General features: G+C 50.0%; 1 protein-coding gene across 3 annotated transcripts in view; it reads right to left on the minus strand.

Moving 5' to 3' along the window:
* The window catches only part of COL27A1 (collagen type XXVII alpha 1 chain), a 141,486-nt gene that overhangs the window by 37,657 nt on the left and 91,447 nt on the right, over positions 1 to 12,382 (minus strand). For all 3 annotated transcript variants that reach the window (XM_053962226.1, XM_053962225.1, XM_053962228.1), the window contains 7 exons: positions 5,670 to 5,723; positions 5,281 to 5,325; positions 5,122 to 5,166; positions 4,855 to 4,908; positions 4,076 to 4,129; positions 1,759 to 1,812; positions 157 to 210 (listed from right to left, as the gene is read on the minus strand). In XM_053962226.1, the coding sequence (XP_053818201.1) occupies positions 157 to 210; positions 1,759 to 1,812; positions 4,076 to 4,129; positions 4,855 to 4,908; positions 5,122 to 5,166; positions 5,281 to 5,325; positions 5,670 to 5,723 (360 nt within the window). The remainder of the gene's footprint in view (positions 1 to 156; positions 211 to 1,758; positions 1,813 to 4,075; positions 4,130 to 4,854; positions 4,909 to 5,121; positions 5,167 to 5,280; positions 5,326 to 5,669; positions 5,724 to 12,382) is intronic.

Consider the following 12,382-nt stretch of genomic DNA (forward strand, 5'->3'; position numbering starts at 1 on the left):
GGCTGAGGGGCTCTGTGGGGAAGGTGCTTCCAGCACCCGCAGAAGGAACAGATGCAGAGAACAGGGCCAGCCTGTCCAGGCTGTGGGACAGCAAGGACAGAACCTCTGGGGAACTGGTGAGGCACAAAAGCCCCACCAGAAGGTGGCCATACTCACTCTTTGGCCAACGAGACCTTGCTCTCCAGGGATTCCTAACTGGCCAGGATCACCCTAAAAGGAAGGAAGCACACACAGGGAGACAAGCTGTTTACTGACAGTGAGGGAGCGTCAAGTTCTTCCCACTGCACTCCTAATTTTGCCTATTTCTTTCCTTCTCCCACACAAACACCTTCAGCTGAGTTTTCAAAGGGGGTTCTAAGGCCCAGCATAGGGGCAGCAAAGAAGGACACATCTCACAGGCTCTGCTGCAAAGATGGACAGGACAGGGGTCACAGAGGGTCTGAGCTGCCTGCAGCTGCAGATCCAGAAGGCATTCTCTGCCATGGCCCTTCACAGACAAGCAGCAGGGTGGGTGCAATGTGGTGTGGTGGCAGACACGACCAGAGAGAGGGAGCAAAAAGTCCAACAGCTCTTTTAGGCCCAGTTCCAGAAGCACCTGAATCTTTGATAGCAGTAAATGAGTGAACAGAAGGAGCTGGCAAACAAATGGATCTTGCCAGTGTGGCACTGGGGCTAGGATGGCCATAGGGCAGCTCTCTCCCATTGGTGCCCATCCAAGCAACCTGCTCTGCATGGAAGAGAGCTCAGGAAATGCAGAGCATTCAAGGGAAAAAGGTTTGAGATATCCATAAACCTCATCCCACAGCAAACTGCCCTGCACAGACCAGTCTTGGTCCAGCTCCTTCCAGCTTGGAGAGGGAGCAGGACAGGACTCTCACTCCACAACTTCCCAGCAAGGCCAGCAGGTCAAGGGGTGTCTGTGCAAATCATCATGCCTGCTCCAAGGAGGGCCAGCCAGGAGCACTGGAGCTGAAACACTCCTGCAGTGTCAGGATGCCAAAGACACGGTAGCTCCAGTGAAGTGTCAGAAGATTTGCCAAGGAAAACATGGCAAAGGATGGGGTGGGGGGTGAGAGTGAAGAGCAGCACAGAGGAAATTGCATTTAATCCCCACATAGAGTTTGTTCAAAAGCTCTGCTCACAAGAGCAAATGTTCAGACCAAGTGGGTTAGGATTAAATAAAACCCCCTCTGAGCTGCCCAGCATTGGGATTTTACTCAAACAAAGAGATGGCTTTTATGTGGACAAGAAGGTGCATTCATGGTCTGCAGCAGGGCACCCTTCCCCCTTAACCATCAGAGGAGTTCAGTCCCCAGAGAGCTGAGCCTTGGAAACTGTGGGAGGACCTTGTCTGAGGGTATTTTTAAGTCTGAGACCTTCCTAAGACTCTTCTGGTTTTGAATTAGAAGCTGCCTGGATCTCTGAGTCTCAAGGACTCCTCTCTCCATTGAGGTTTTGGATCTGCAAAGAGTTGAGCTTCATTTCCAAGGCCCTTCACAGCTCTTGAGGCACAAGATCCCAGGGATGGGGCTTCTCCCCAGCACTGACAGCCTCTCCCTCAGGATGGGGCTCAAGAATTTGTAAAAATGGTTAAAATTAACCCAGTTTTAGGTTTTTAAAACTTTATCTTTTATTGAATGCACAATCTGCTTTGGCTGCTGGAGCGTAAACCTGCAATGTCACTCAGTCCTTCAGGAGCACAAGTTGCCATTTATCACCCCACTCTGACAGAGAAACTGCTCTCAGGGTTTTTCTTACCTTCATGCCAGGTTCACCTGCAAGACCAGGTTGTCCCATTGAGCCTGGTGGGCCCTGGGAAAAAAAAAAAAACAAGATAATGAAAAAACCCATTGTAACAAAGCAGAAACAAGATCAAAGACATAACTCCTTTAGCAGAGCTCTCCTGGGACAGCCAAGCCCTGGTTGCAATGCAATTACCTCCCTGGAGCTGGCTCAGGGTCCACAGCATCAAAGAGGCCCCTCGTGCCCGGGTTCTGGGAGGGCTCTGAGCAGCTCTCACACCTCCCCTCTCCCCAGCCTCCTCTGCCAAGCACCTTTCTCTGCTCCTTCCAATCCCTCTGCTTTCTAAGGTTAGTAACCCCACCAGGGAGCAGCACTGGAACCAGCTGGGATGGAAGGGAAAAGGCCCAGAATTAGACTTGGAAGCTCTTTGCAAGGGTCCCGCAGGCTGGGCTGGTACAGCGGGTAACAGAAAAGTTTGGCTGTGCTCTTGCTCCCTGCAGCCCCACCTCTCCATTCCCACTGGTGTGAGCACATCCTCTGCACCAACAGGCTCCTTCTGATCAGGGGCAAGCTGCTCCACATCTTCCAGCTGGGCCTTTGGCCCCATTCCCAAAGAGGCAGGGGCACGATGGTGCTGCCAGCTAAAGGGAGCTGAGGGCTGCAAGGTGACACTGAGCCCTCCAGCACAAATTTTGGCCAGATTAGCCTTGACATCCATCAGCCAGCTGTCTCTGGCTGTCCAGGGCCAGCAAATATCCAAAGGCCAATGCCTGGGCTCAGACCAGAAATCCACAGCCCAGGCTGGACTGGCTGAGGGAAAGTTTCTCACTCTCACGTGAGCACACACTCTGGTAGAGGGGTTTGGCATCCCTCAAAGAGCCAAAAATGAGTGCTTGACCTGGAAAAAGATAGGAATTAAGATAGAAAGATGGAAGATGTGAGAATGACCTTGCAAACTGCTCTCACTCAGTCTAGCTCCATGTGCAGCCCCTGATTGTGGGGTCACAGTCATTCACTATCTTTAGTACCAAGATCTACTGGGAGCTTTCATCTTTGTACATTTGCTCCTACCTCTGAGAAGCGTGGGGAATGAGAGTCTGTAAAACAAGCCCAAAGATGGGACAGTAAAGCTTCTCTTTAAAGGATTTGAGTAGTTTATTTACTTATGATATTTGCATTCCAGACAACAATCTCCCTTCTCTTTACAGTTGGGAATAAAGGAAAAAAGAGCACATAGTCAAGGGAGCTACCCAGGGAATAAAGCCAATTCCTGGCTTGCTGAAATGGATTCAAGCAGAGGAGGGAGCAGGGTGTGTGTTGGGTTTGTGAACAAATGGTCGTGTCACGCAATGAGAAAATTCAAGCTCCAATGAAAGCAAAAAATCCTGCTTTGGTTTCTCCAGAGGTGCCAGTGCAGAGAAAGGCTCCTGGAAGAGTTACAGATTTGAATGAAGGTCTGTACTTTCTTGGTTGGCAGCATCCAGAGTGGCTCAGTAGCAGCTTTCCAGCTCCCCAGTGTGGTTTACCATGCTGAGAGCTCGCTCCATCCAGTCCAACAGCCATGAGAATGGAAACTTTCATGACTCACACACTTTGCATAGACTGCATTCAAAGCCACCTTCACGTCTGTGTTACAGCTCAGGACCTACAGAAAGGAGCTGTGCAAGGGGCACTGGCACATGTGATAGAAAGAGCCAAGACTGTATTATTTTAAGGGGAGTGAAATAAAGCCAAAAGTGCAGGGGAGTTGGGGGAAACCATGGAGGTATCCCCTGCACTCCACTGGGGCAGCGTTTGGCAGCTGCTGGTTGGTTTTGGAGTGTTTGTGTCACTGCTTCATGGCAACCACAGCCCAGCAGCACCGTCAGCAGCAAAGGCGTCTCTGAGCTTCCTGCACTGGCTGCCTTGGCCTCTGCTGGGGCTGCCTTGGCCATCTGGGCGGGCTGGCAAACCTGTGTGTGTCAGCAACAGCACCAGGGAGAGGGAAAGACTGGTACTCAGTCTGAATTGTGCTTGTATTGGCTCCCTGACTCTGCACCTTGGTGCAAAAAGTTGGTCCCTGCCGCAGTCACCTTTGAAATGTATCTTCTGTTGAGAAGATGGGTCTGCACTTCCACCAGCTGGGTGTCTGTGGCCTGTGATGTAAAGGGTGCTCAAATTTCTGATTTTCACTGTTTGTTTTGGAAGCTGACTGTCAGACTTAAGGGAAATCCTTCCTGCTTGTTCCACACTGCAAGGTGTGGAGGGATGCTCCCCTGCACCTTTACTCCTCCCTCAGTCCTGCCACTCCTGATGGAAGGGGAAAACAAACAGCAACAAAGGTCAGACCTACCTTATGCCCCATTTCTCCCAAAGGCCCGGGTGGCCCCTGTGGTCCTTGGGGACCCTGCAAAATAGAGACACAAGGCTCTTTTCACACAACTGTTTTCATTTCTGAAGGGCCATCACTTCCATGGTCTGTAGGATAAAACGCCAATTCCCTCCCACATCTCAGAAGAGTTCTCACTGTGCAAGATTTGGCTAGTGGGATGGAGAGGCCAGCAGTGGGTGTGCTGAGGCACCTTAACAGGCAAAGAGCTCAGAAGACCCTTCATCTTCCTGGCTCCCATCTGAAACAACTGCAGTGGCCAATCTGAAAGTGTCTGGTTTACTCTCTCCCTTCACAGTTCAGCACTGCTGGCCCTCCTTGAGGTCTGTCTTCCCCCAGTGACTCCCCCAAAGCTGTGGGCTCAGTTCTGACACCATCAGCCTCCCTCCTGCTCCTGCTTCCACTCCACCTACACTCCAACTCCTCCTGTTATATCTGACCCTGTCCCAGACCCAACCTTGCCCTTCTTTCCTACCTTCCCTTCCAAAATCCACCCCAGGCCGTATCCTACACTCTCCCTGGTAGATCCATGGCTCCCTTTTACTTTCCAGGGGTCTGACCTTGTCTTTCCTTATGGCTCCTAGGACTCTAGCCAAGTCTTTCACATCTCTGACCACGCTGGAGTTGGCAAGGACAGAGAAGCTGGGAAAGGGATAAGTGGTGGGGAAGAGACAGACAGAGAAAGAAATGAAGTGTCTGTGTGCAAGGAAAGACAGATGGAGAGAGACTGATAAGACACTTGCCGGGTCGCCTGGAGCCCCTTTTGCTCCTGGAGGTCCAGAAGGTCCTTGGATACCCTAGAAAAATGAAAAACACCAGGGTCATCTCCAACCCAGCAGCAATCCTTCATGCCTCTTGGCAGAAATGTGCACCTCAAGAGTGCCCCAGTGACAGGAGGGGAGAGGTGGCCCTGCAAGTGTGAGATAGGGTCCAGATTCTTCCTCCTGGACCAGGACTCAAAACTTAAGGACTTGAGGTTATGAAAAGAAGTAGAAGGGATGGACACTTACTGGGAAGCCGCGTGCTCCAGTCTCCCCAGTCTCGCCCATCTTGCCCTGTGAACACAGAGTGACAGCAGTTATCAGCTGGGGATGTGCTGACACACCTGTGGTGCTCTGAGGACATGTGGATGTCCCCAGGGCTGGCAGTGGCTCTCACAGAGGACATACCTGCAGCCCATCTGGGCCCACCCTGCCTGGCTCCCCTGGTCGGCCCTGCAAAACAAAATGACAAAGACACATCCAGCAGCAGCACAAGCTGTTGGTGATGCTCTTCTGCCCCAGCCCCCCTGCTCTTGCATTTTTGTGCATCAAATTTCCCTTCCAGTTCCCTGCAGCTTTTGAGAGGCCAGATGCCTGGGATTGTGCCCCAAGGAACACCCGTGGGCAAGGGCCCTGATACCAGTGCTGGATAGATTTTACTCTGGTTGCAAGACAGACTCATCCCTGCTGGTTGATCCTCATGGAGCAATTGAACATCCCTGTTCCTGGGGGAGGATGTGACCTTGATCCTGCCCAGAGCATTCCACAGCACAGCTGAGAGCAGCCTTGGCACTCACCTTGGCACCTCGCGCCCCTGGCTCACCTACGGGTCCATCAGGCCCTCTGGCACCCTAGAAGGAGGCAAAAGAGAGGCTAAAATAAGAACACAGAGGATATGGCTCACTGGAAAATCCAGCTGTCACTTTAGCCTTGGCCACCAGGACAGTCCATGAGATCAATCCTGGCTTAGCCAATTTATACCTGCTTGGGTTGAGCACAGCAGCTCAGAGCCCAGGACTAAAAAGATTCTTTCTGTGTTTTGTTGCTTCATTTCTCACCGTTACCAGCACACAGCACTTTTTATTCCTGTTAAGCCAACTACCAACCACTAACCCAAGCCAGAGGAGAAAAGCAGGCCAGGAGCAGCCTTATTTTCAGACAATGGTTACATGACCACAGTTTTGCAATGCACAGACAAACTTGCAGTTCCAGCCTTATTGACAGCAAACCTTTTCCTTCCTAGAAACCTTGCTTTTTCCAACACCTTTGCCCTTAACCCTTGCCACACCACTCTGTCACATGGTCACACTGGTGGCATAGAGGTGCACAACCCCCACTGCACAGTACCTTCACATTGTCTTGTCAAATTCCTTCCAAAGAGAAAAGTGTATTTGCTGGCAGCTGAACTCCAAGCCCTCAGCTACAGCTGAGTGATATTTAAAGATCTGGCTGCTGTTAAGGACCAGGCTGGTGCTTGTGCATTTGGAGGTGGGGAGGGTCTGGTGCCATGCCTGACATCTGCTCCTGGGTGTGTGAGTGTGAGGTGGGCACAGGGGCCTCAGGAGGTGTGTGGGACACACACCCTGCTGCAAATGAGCGGGTGTGAGTAGCTAAAAATAGTTCATGGTACAGCTTGGGCATCACTGAGGAAGGGGCATCCTTGTTCTTTTAGAGGATTCCAGGCGAGGAGAGCCCCGGGAAGAGGGTAAGGATATGATCAGAGAATCACAGAAAAAATGGATTGGGCTGAAAGGGACTTTAAAGATCATCTATCTTTCAAGGGAAGCTGAACACACAACCTTCTGCACCATGTGACCCCCAGAGACCAGTGTGTCACACGGACAGAGAATAAAGAGCCACAGTGAAGGAAAATAAAAGAGTTAAAAGAGGGCATATGAAGAGACTCTATTAACAGACTTCACGTTCGTAATCATGAGCTCAGTTAGGACTCTTAGGCACTACTGCAATATAAATAATAAATAAAAACACAGAGCGGTGCTAGAACGTAGTGGTAAGAGGAATTCTGAGAGCTGGCCAATGCAGAAAGGGAAAACAGGAGCCAATGTGCTTAATCGGGATGCAAACCCAGTGCCAAAAGTAATAACAGGGCTAGGGAGCCAGTGTGTTAGAAAAGCAACTCCAGGATGACAGGCAAAGAGAGAGACTCACAAAGAAAAGCAGTGTACAGCAGAAATGTATAGGAACCCTGCCAAATTATTACAGCAGACAAACATTGTCAATATAAAATAATGCAAAAACTCCTACTGAGCTTGGCTCAGAGGAGCAGAGACTGAATAACCGAGAGCCTGTATTGCACTGCCAGTATGGCACAGCTCTGAAGAATGCTCAGCCTGGCCTCCAGGACAGACAGACAGACAGAGGGCTGTGCCCCAGATGGGATCCCCACAACCAAAGGGGTGTTTCACAGCTGGGGCTGTGCTGCACAAATGTCACAGCACCTCTCACCAGCCCAGCTCCCCAAGTGCTGTGGCTCATGCTGGCCCCTAGATCAGAGAGCAGTAAAGACCAAGATTCCATGAATCCATGTCCCTATAAACCTCAAAGCACAATGACAAAGACCAGAAGGTCGCTTAAAAGCAGGGCTACTGACAGCTCGAGTCAGACAGCTCTGTTACTTGGGGAGGTGGAAGAGCAGGGCCTGGAGGCATCTTGGAGGCTGCCTGGGGTGACTGGGACACCCAGCAAATACCCAGACCTGCACTGGGAAGGGAGGTGTCAGCATGGCTATGATGTTGGCACTCTGGGAAAGCACCCTCAACAACCAAATCATCCTCCCTGGAAAATAAACTGTTGCCCTTTTCTTTGAGCAGCCACTTGGATATTTTGTGCAATTACATCTTTACTGTCTGAGATGATGTGGTGACCTATTAGTGAAGCAGGGGAAGGATGTGCAGAGGGCAAGGATTCCTTAGCTCAGGCTCAAAGAGGGAACAGGGATCAGAAGCAAGTGGGACATGAAAGTTACAGCGATGATCTGGGTTAGAGTTGGGAAGGAAACTGGAATGAGTCTGGCCCCTCCAGACCCATCTTCTGTAGCCTGTCCTGCCCTGTCCAGCCCCTTTGCTAGTGCAGGGGCTGCTCTGAGCCAGGTGGAGGCTGTTGGGTGCTTTCAGTGATGGCTGTGGCTCTCATCAGGGCTGGCTGGGGAAGTGTTTACAGTATCCTCATCTCTTCCAGCAGAGCCCTGTCACCAGCATGGCAGGATCTGCCAGGGCAATCTCACTTTGCAGGAGTCACCTGCCTAATTCCATCACAGCACATCTCATTGGCATCTGGCCTGAAGAAGGAGAGAGTGATCCTCTATTCTCAAATGCATGTGGGAAACTTCATCTTCTTCAGCCTCCTGGGCTGAAACCTGGCATAAAGGCTTCCCCTAATCCACCCTGACAGGAAAACCTACATTTAGTCAATTAGTTACATTTTTAAAACACTCTTTTACTGACAAGGCTGGTTAGAGATGAGTGAGTGAGGTCCTGGCAGCTCTCCAAGGAGCATCTCAAAGCCAAGAGCCTCAAGGCTCCTCAGAGCACCTCAAGGTGCCTTCCCCCTGCAGACCTGGCAGCTTGGCCTTGCAAGCAGGGCTGAACACAGCCCCTGGGCTCCCCTTGGACCCTCAGTGCAGGCCAGGACAGCATTTCCCTGTGCTGAGCAACACCAAGCAGTGCTATCAGGAACCCCAGACTAAACAAGACTCACAGTGGCTGGAGGAGACAGCTCACAAAGGCAGGGGAACCCAGCTCCAGGCTTTGCCAGTCCAGGTGAGGCAATAGGGATTTATCCTGCTGCTAAAGCAGACATGCTCCTGCAGAACTGTGTACTCAACAAGGTGTTTCTGCAGAGCAGCGCTGCATTTCCTGCTGTCAAACACCTACTCAGAGCTCAGACAGAGACAGTGACCAGCCTCTGAACAGCAGCATGAGAGCAGTCAGTAGCTCCTTTCCAGAAACCCAAAGCCCCTTCCTTACCCAGTTATCCAAATATTGATATTTTGCTATCACAGCCTGGCCAAACAAAAAAGCAAGCAGATGCCTTGAGTGAAGCCAAAGGGAGGCATCCCTGGCCATGGATCTGGAACGAGCTTTTCCCCAAACACTTCTGAGGCTTTCTCAGTCAACTAGAAAGATCCTTGGAAGCAGAACAATACCCTCCACTTCTCCATGAACAACATGGCTTGGAAAGGCAAATATTTTCATGTCTGCTTAGATAACACCACTTTACAAATCCCTGGCATTTATAAATTCCTGCAGTTGGTGATGCTGGAAATCATTGGGTCCATGTGGGTGGCAGAGGCAGCAATTCCTTCCCTCTGGCATGGAGCAGCAAAGGACCTGGAGTGCAGGTGTGCTCCCCTTATCTTGGATTTGCAGGCTTCACCTGGGCAGCAGCTGATGCAGGAGCTGGATGAATGAATGGCACAGTGGAACAGAGAAATGTGCTTTGGGATTTGAAAAGCTCCTCTGTATCACCTGAGCCAGAACCCAGCAGTGAGAGGATAAAATTCTAGAAATATTGACAGGCACCTTGGCCAGGAGAACAGGGCAAGGTAAGGAACTTTACAGCAGGATTTCAGCTGCAGCTCTGTAATGTGAGTTACAAAATCATGGCTCTGGTTAATATTCAGCCTTTCACAGAGACTCCCAGTCTTTTTTGATGACATTATCCTTAGGAGATCACACATTTTCCTCCTGTGGGGAGCTGATTAGCAGAACTGTGCTTTAGGATTTAAGTGACATAGGGCTAGGGGCTTGCTGGATCAAATGCCTCCAAATTTAAACCTTGATTTGGTTAAATAATTAGGTTTAAGCAGGTACATGGCTGTCACTAGCTGGATGTTAAGCACATATCCAAGTGCTACACTGAGTACAGATGAAGGGAAATGTGCCTGGGCTCACATGTCCAAGTTTCTTCTCCTTAGGGAAGACTAGAAAGGAAATAACATTTGAGGAAAATTGTTCAGTATCAGTTTGGTGGGATAAACAAAGACTTCTGAAGGGACAATAGCTCTGTCAGGACTAAAAAGAAGGTTACAATTTTTAAAAAGCTTTTCTTTTTAAAATATACATATCTTGACACTATAAAAGCTATCAGAACATAAATGCAGACCCCAAAAAATCTCCATTGTTCTTTACAATCAAAACCATATTTGCTATTTATGTTTCCTTCAAAAGCAGAATAACTTTAATGAAGCATCCACAAACAGAGCTCATGGAATCCACAAACATCTGGCAGGGGCTGCATTCATATTTCCACTCTGAATTGAATTACATCCCTTCTGTAAGCTAGGATAGACAGAGGGTAATGTCTGAAATGTCTGATCATTTCCCCATCCTGAGTAAAGCAAGAGCTGGAATCACAGGAGCAAGTAAGTAAACATAGGATCCTGTGTCTGTAATATCTTCTGAGAGTATGAAGAGAAGGAAAATGTGAATGAGAGAGATTTGAACCAGAAATCCTCCAGGCAGGAGATCTGCTGGTTCTTACAATACTGACTTCCCTACATCATATCCACTGAAATCTGTAGAATTTCACAGCAAAGCCCAGGTTTGCCCTTCCTGCCAGGGATCTCAGAAATTGCATCTCTCTGCCTCACAAATTCTGCATGGATTAAATCACTGCCATGCTCAAACACCACCAGATCTCCACCACAGCACAGCCCAGCAATGGGAGCTGAGAGCAGGAACATCAGCAGCAGATCCAGAGGGTCAGTCCTTGCTGGTAGAGCTTTAGGCAGAGTTTTACCCAATACTGATGTCCTTAGGGCAAGACCAATTCCTTAATGCTCCCTTTTCCCCAGGCACCTCCTTTCTGCCTCAATGCTCTGCACATCCTGAGGTGACCTTTTGCAGGCACTGCAGCCTGTCAGGATACAGCACTGCTGCATTCCTGGTTTGCAGGGCTGGGATGCACTTTGAAGTCTGGCTCTCTCTGTGTCCAGAGGGAATGACTGGCACAGGACCTGCTGGACTGAACATCTGGAGAGGAAATGCAAAGCCAGGCCATGAAGCTGAAGGTCTCTGCTACACGAGATGTCATTCTGAGGGTGGACAGTGCTGGTGGCAGCTGATGTTCCACAGGATTTCTCTGGAGGGTTTGACACCCTCTCTCTGGATCCAGCTACAGCCAAAGGCAAATCCCTGATGTCCCAGGCAACCTCCTTTCCTGGGAGCTGAATCCAGCTTTCCTTGTGGGCTGAGGCCTTGGGGCCAGTACGGATGTAAGAAGCTGAAGAAGGTTTTTGTGAGGGAATCTTGGACAACCCAAGAGCCAGACACTGCAGCTGCCTGTGCACACCTGCTGAAAGGAGAGCCCAGTGGCAGGGATGGGGAAGGATCCCTGGCTGGCAGCTGGGAGGAGGCAGTTCCAGGACTCCTGCTCTGTCACTGCAAACATTAAAGGCACTGGCAAAAGCACCTGATCCCCTGGGAGGATCCACCTCTCCAAGAGCCCTCACATTCACAGCCTGGATCCATCAAAGGTGTTTCCTGTTCAACCCTGTGCTGCAGTTTTAACTTGGGATATTTTCCACCATCCATTCAGAGCCTGCCATGAAGGAGCACCTCCAGTTTCTCATCCAACATGATCATGGATGTCCCAGACAGCCCAGCTAATCCCTGCTGGGCAGCACAGAGGAACCTCACTCCCCAGGAGCCCCTTGGCAAGTGGACCTTGGGAATGAACTCCATGAGCCTTTCCACCAAGGAGCAGATAGGAATGGGAGCTTTTTCCCAGTCACAAGTTAAAAGATGGACCCTGATAAACATCTGCCAAGCTTGGGTGTTACTGGCATCCTTCTAGATGTGATTTTAAAGTTTAGAGCTCTAAACTTTTTGTAACTCCGTGGTTACAAAGCTTCCTAGTTGGTTATTCCATTTTCTTTTGCTGGTCCCAGCTATTTGAAGAAAACACTCACTCTGGCATAGGGAAACACAAAATTGTTGGCTGTCCTGAATCACCCAAGCAGAAGTTGCAGGAGAAGCAGAGAGTGGGAGCAGGTAAAATGTATAGTTTACTCCAGTGTATGTCTTTGAAAATGAAACATGGAAACAGATCCTTGGAGAGAGAATTGCAAAATATGTTGTTGTTGGGGCCTTCAGCAGAACTCATGTGTGCTCGCTATTAATACTTTGTAAAGCAGCTGGACAAGGAAAAACAATCCAAAGCAGGGATGCTCCTGCAATAAATATCCAGTTGGAGAAGAAAGATTGAAGAGCTCAGTGGGACGGGGGCTGGATGTCACAGGCACGAAAACAAGCAGCTTTGGCAGGTCTAGAGGTCACTGTCCTGTCGGCTGTCACCCAAACAGAGCAGGAAGAGCCACACAAGAGCTGACTCTGAGTGCCTGTGAGCTCTTTTCTGAGGGAAAGGTGAACTCACAGCACTGCCAGTGGTGCCAGGCAGTGGCACCCAGCACGAGGCTGGGGGCTGCTCCCTCCAGGCAGGGTGAGGAGTCACCTGTGCTCACAGGGTGGTACTGTTGATGTATGTACAC

The sequence above is a fragment of the Vidua chalybeata genome, chromosome 21, assembly GCF_026979565.1.
Source record: "Vidua chalybeata isolate OUT-0048 chromosome 21, bVidCha1 merged haplotype, whole genome shotgun sequence".
NCBI lineage: Eukaryota > Metazoa > Chordata > Aves > Passeriformes > Viduidae > Vidua > Vidua chalybeata.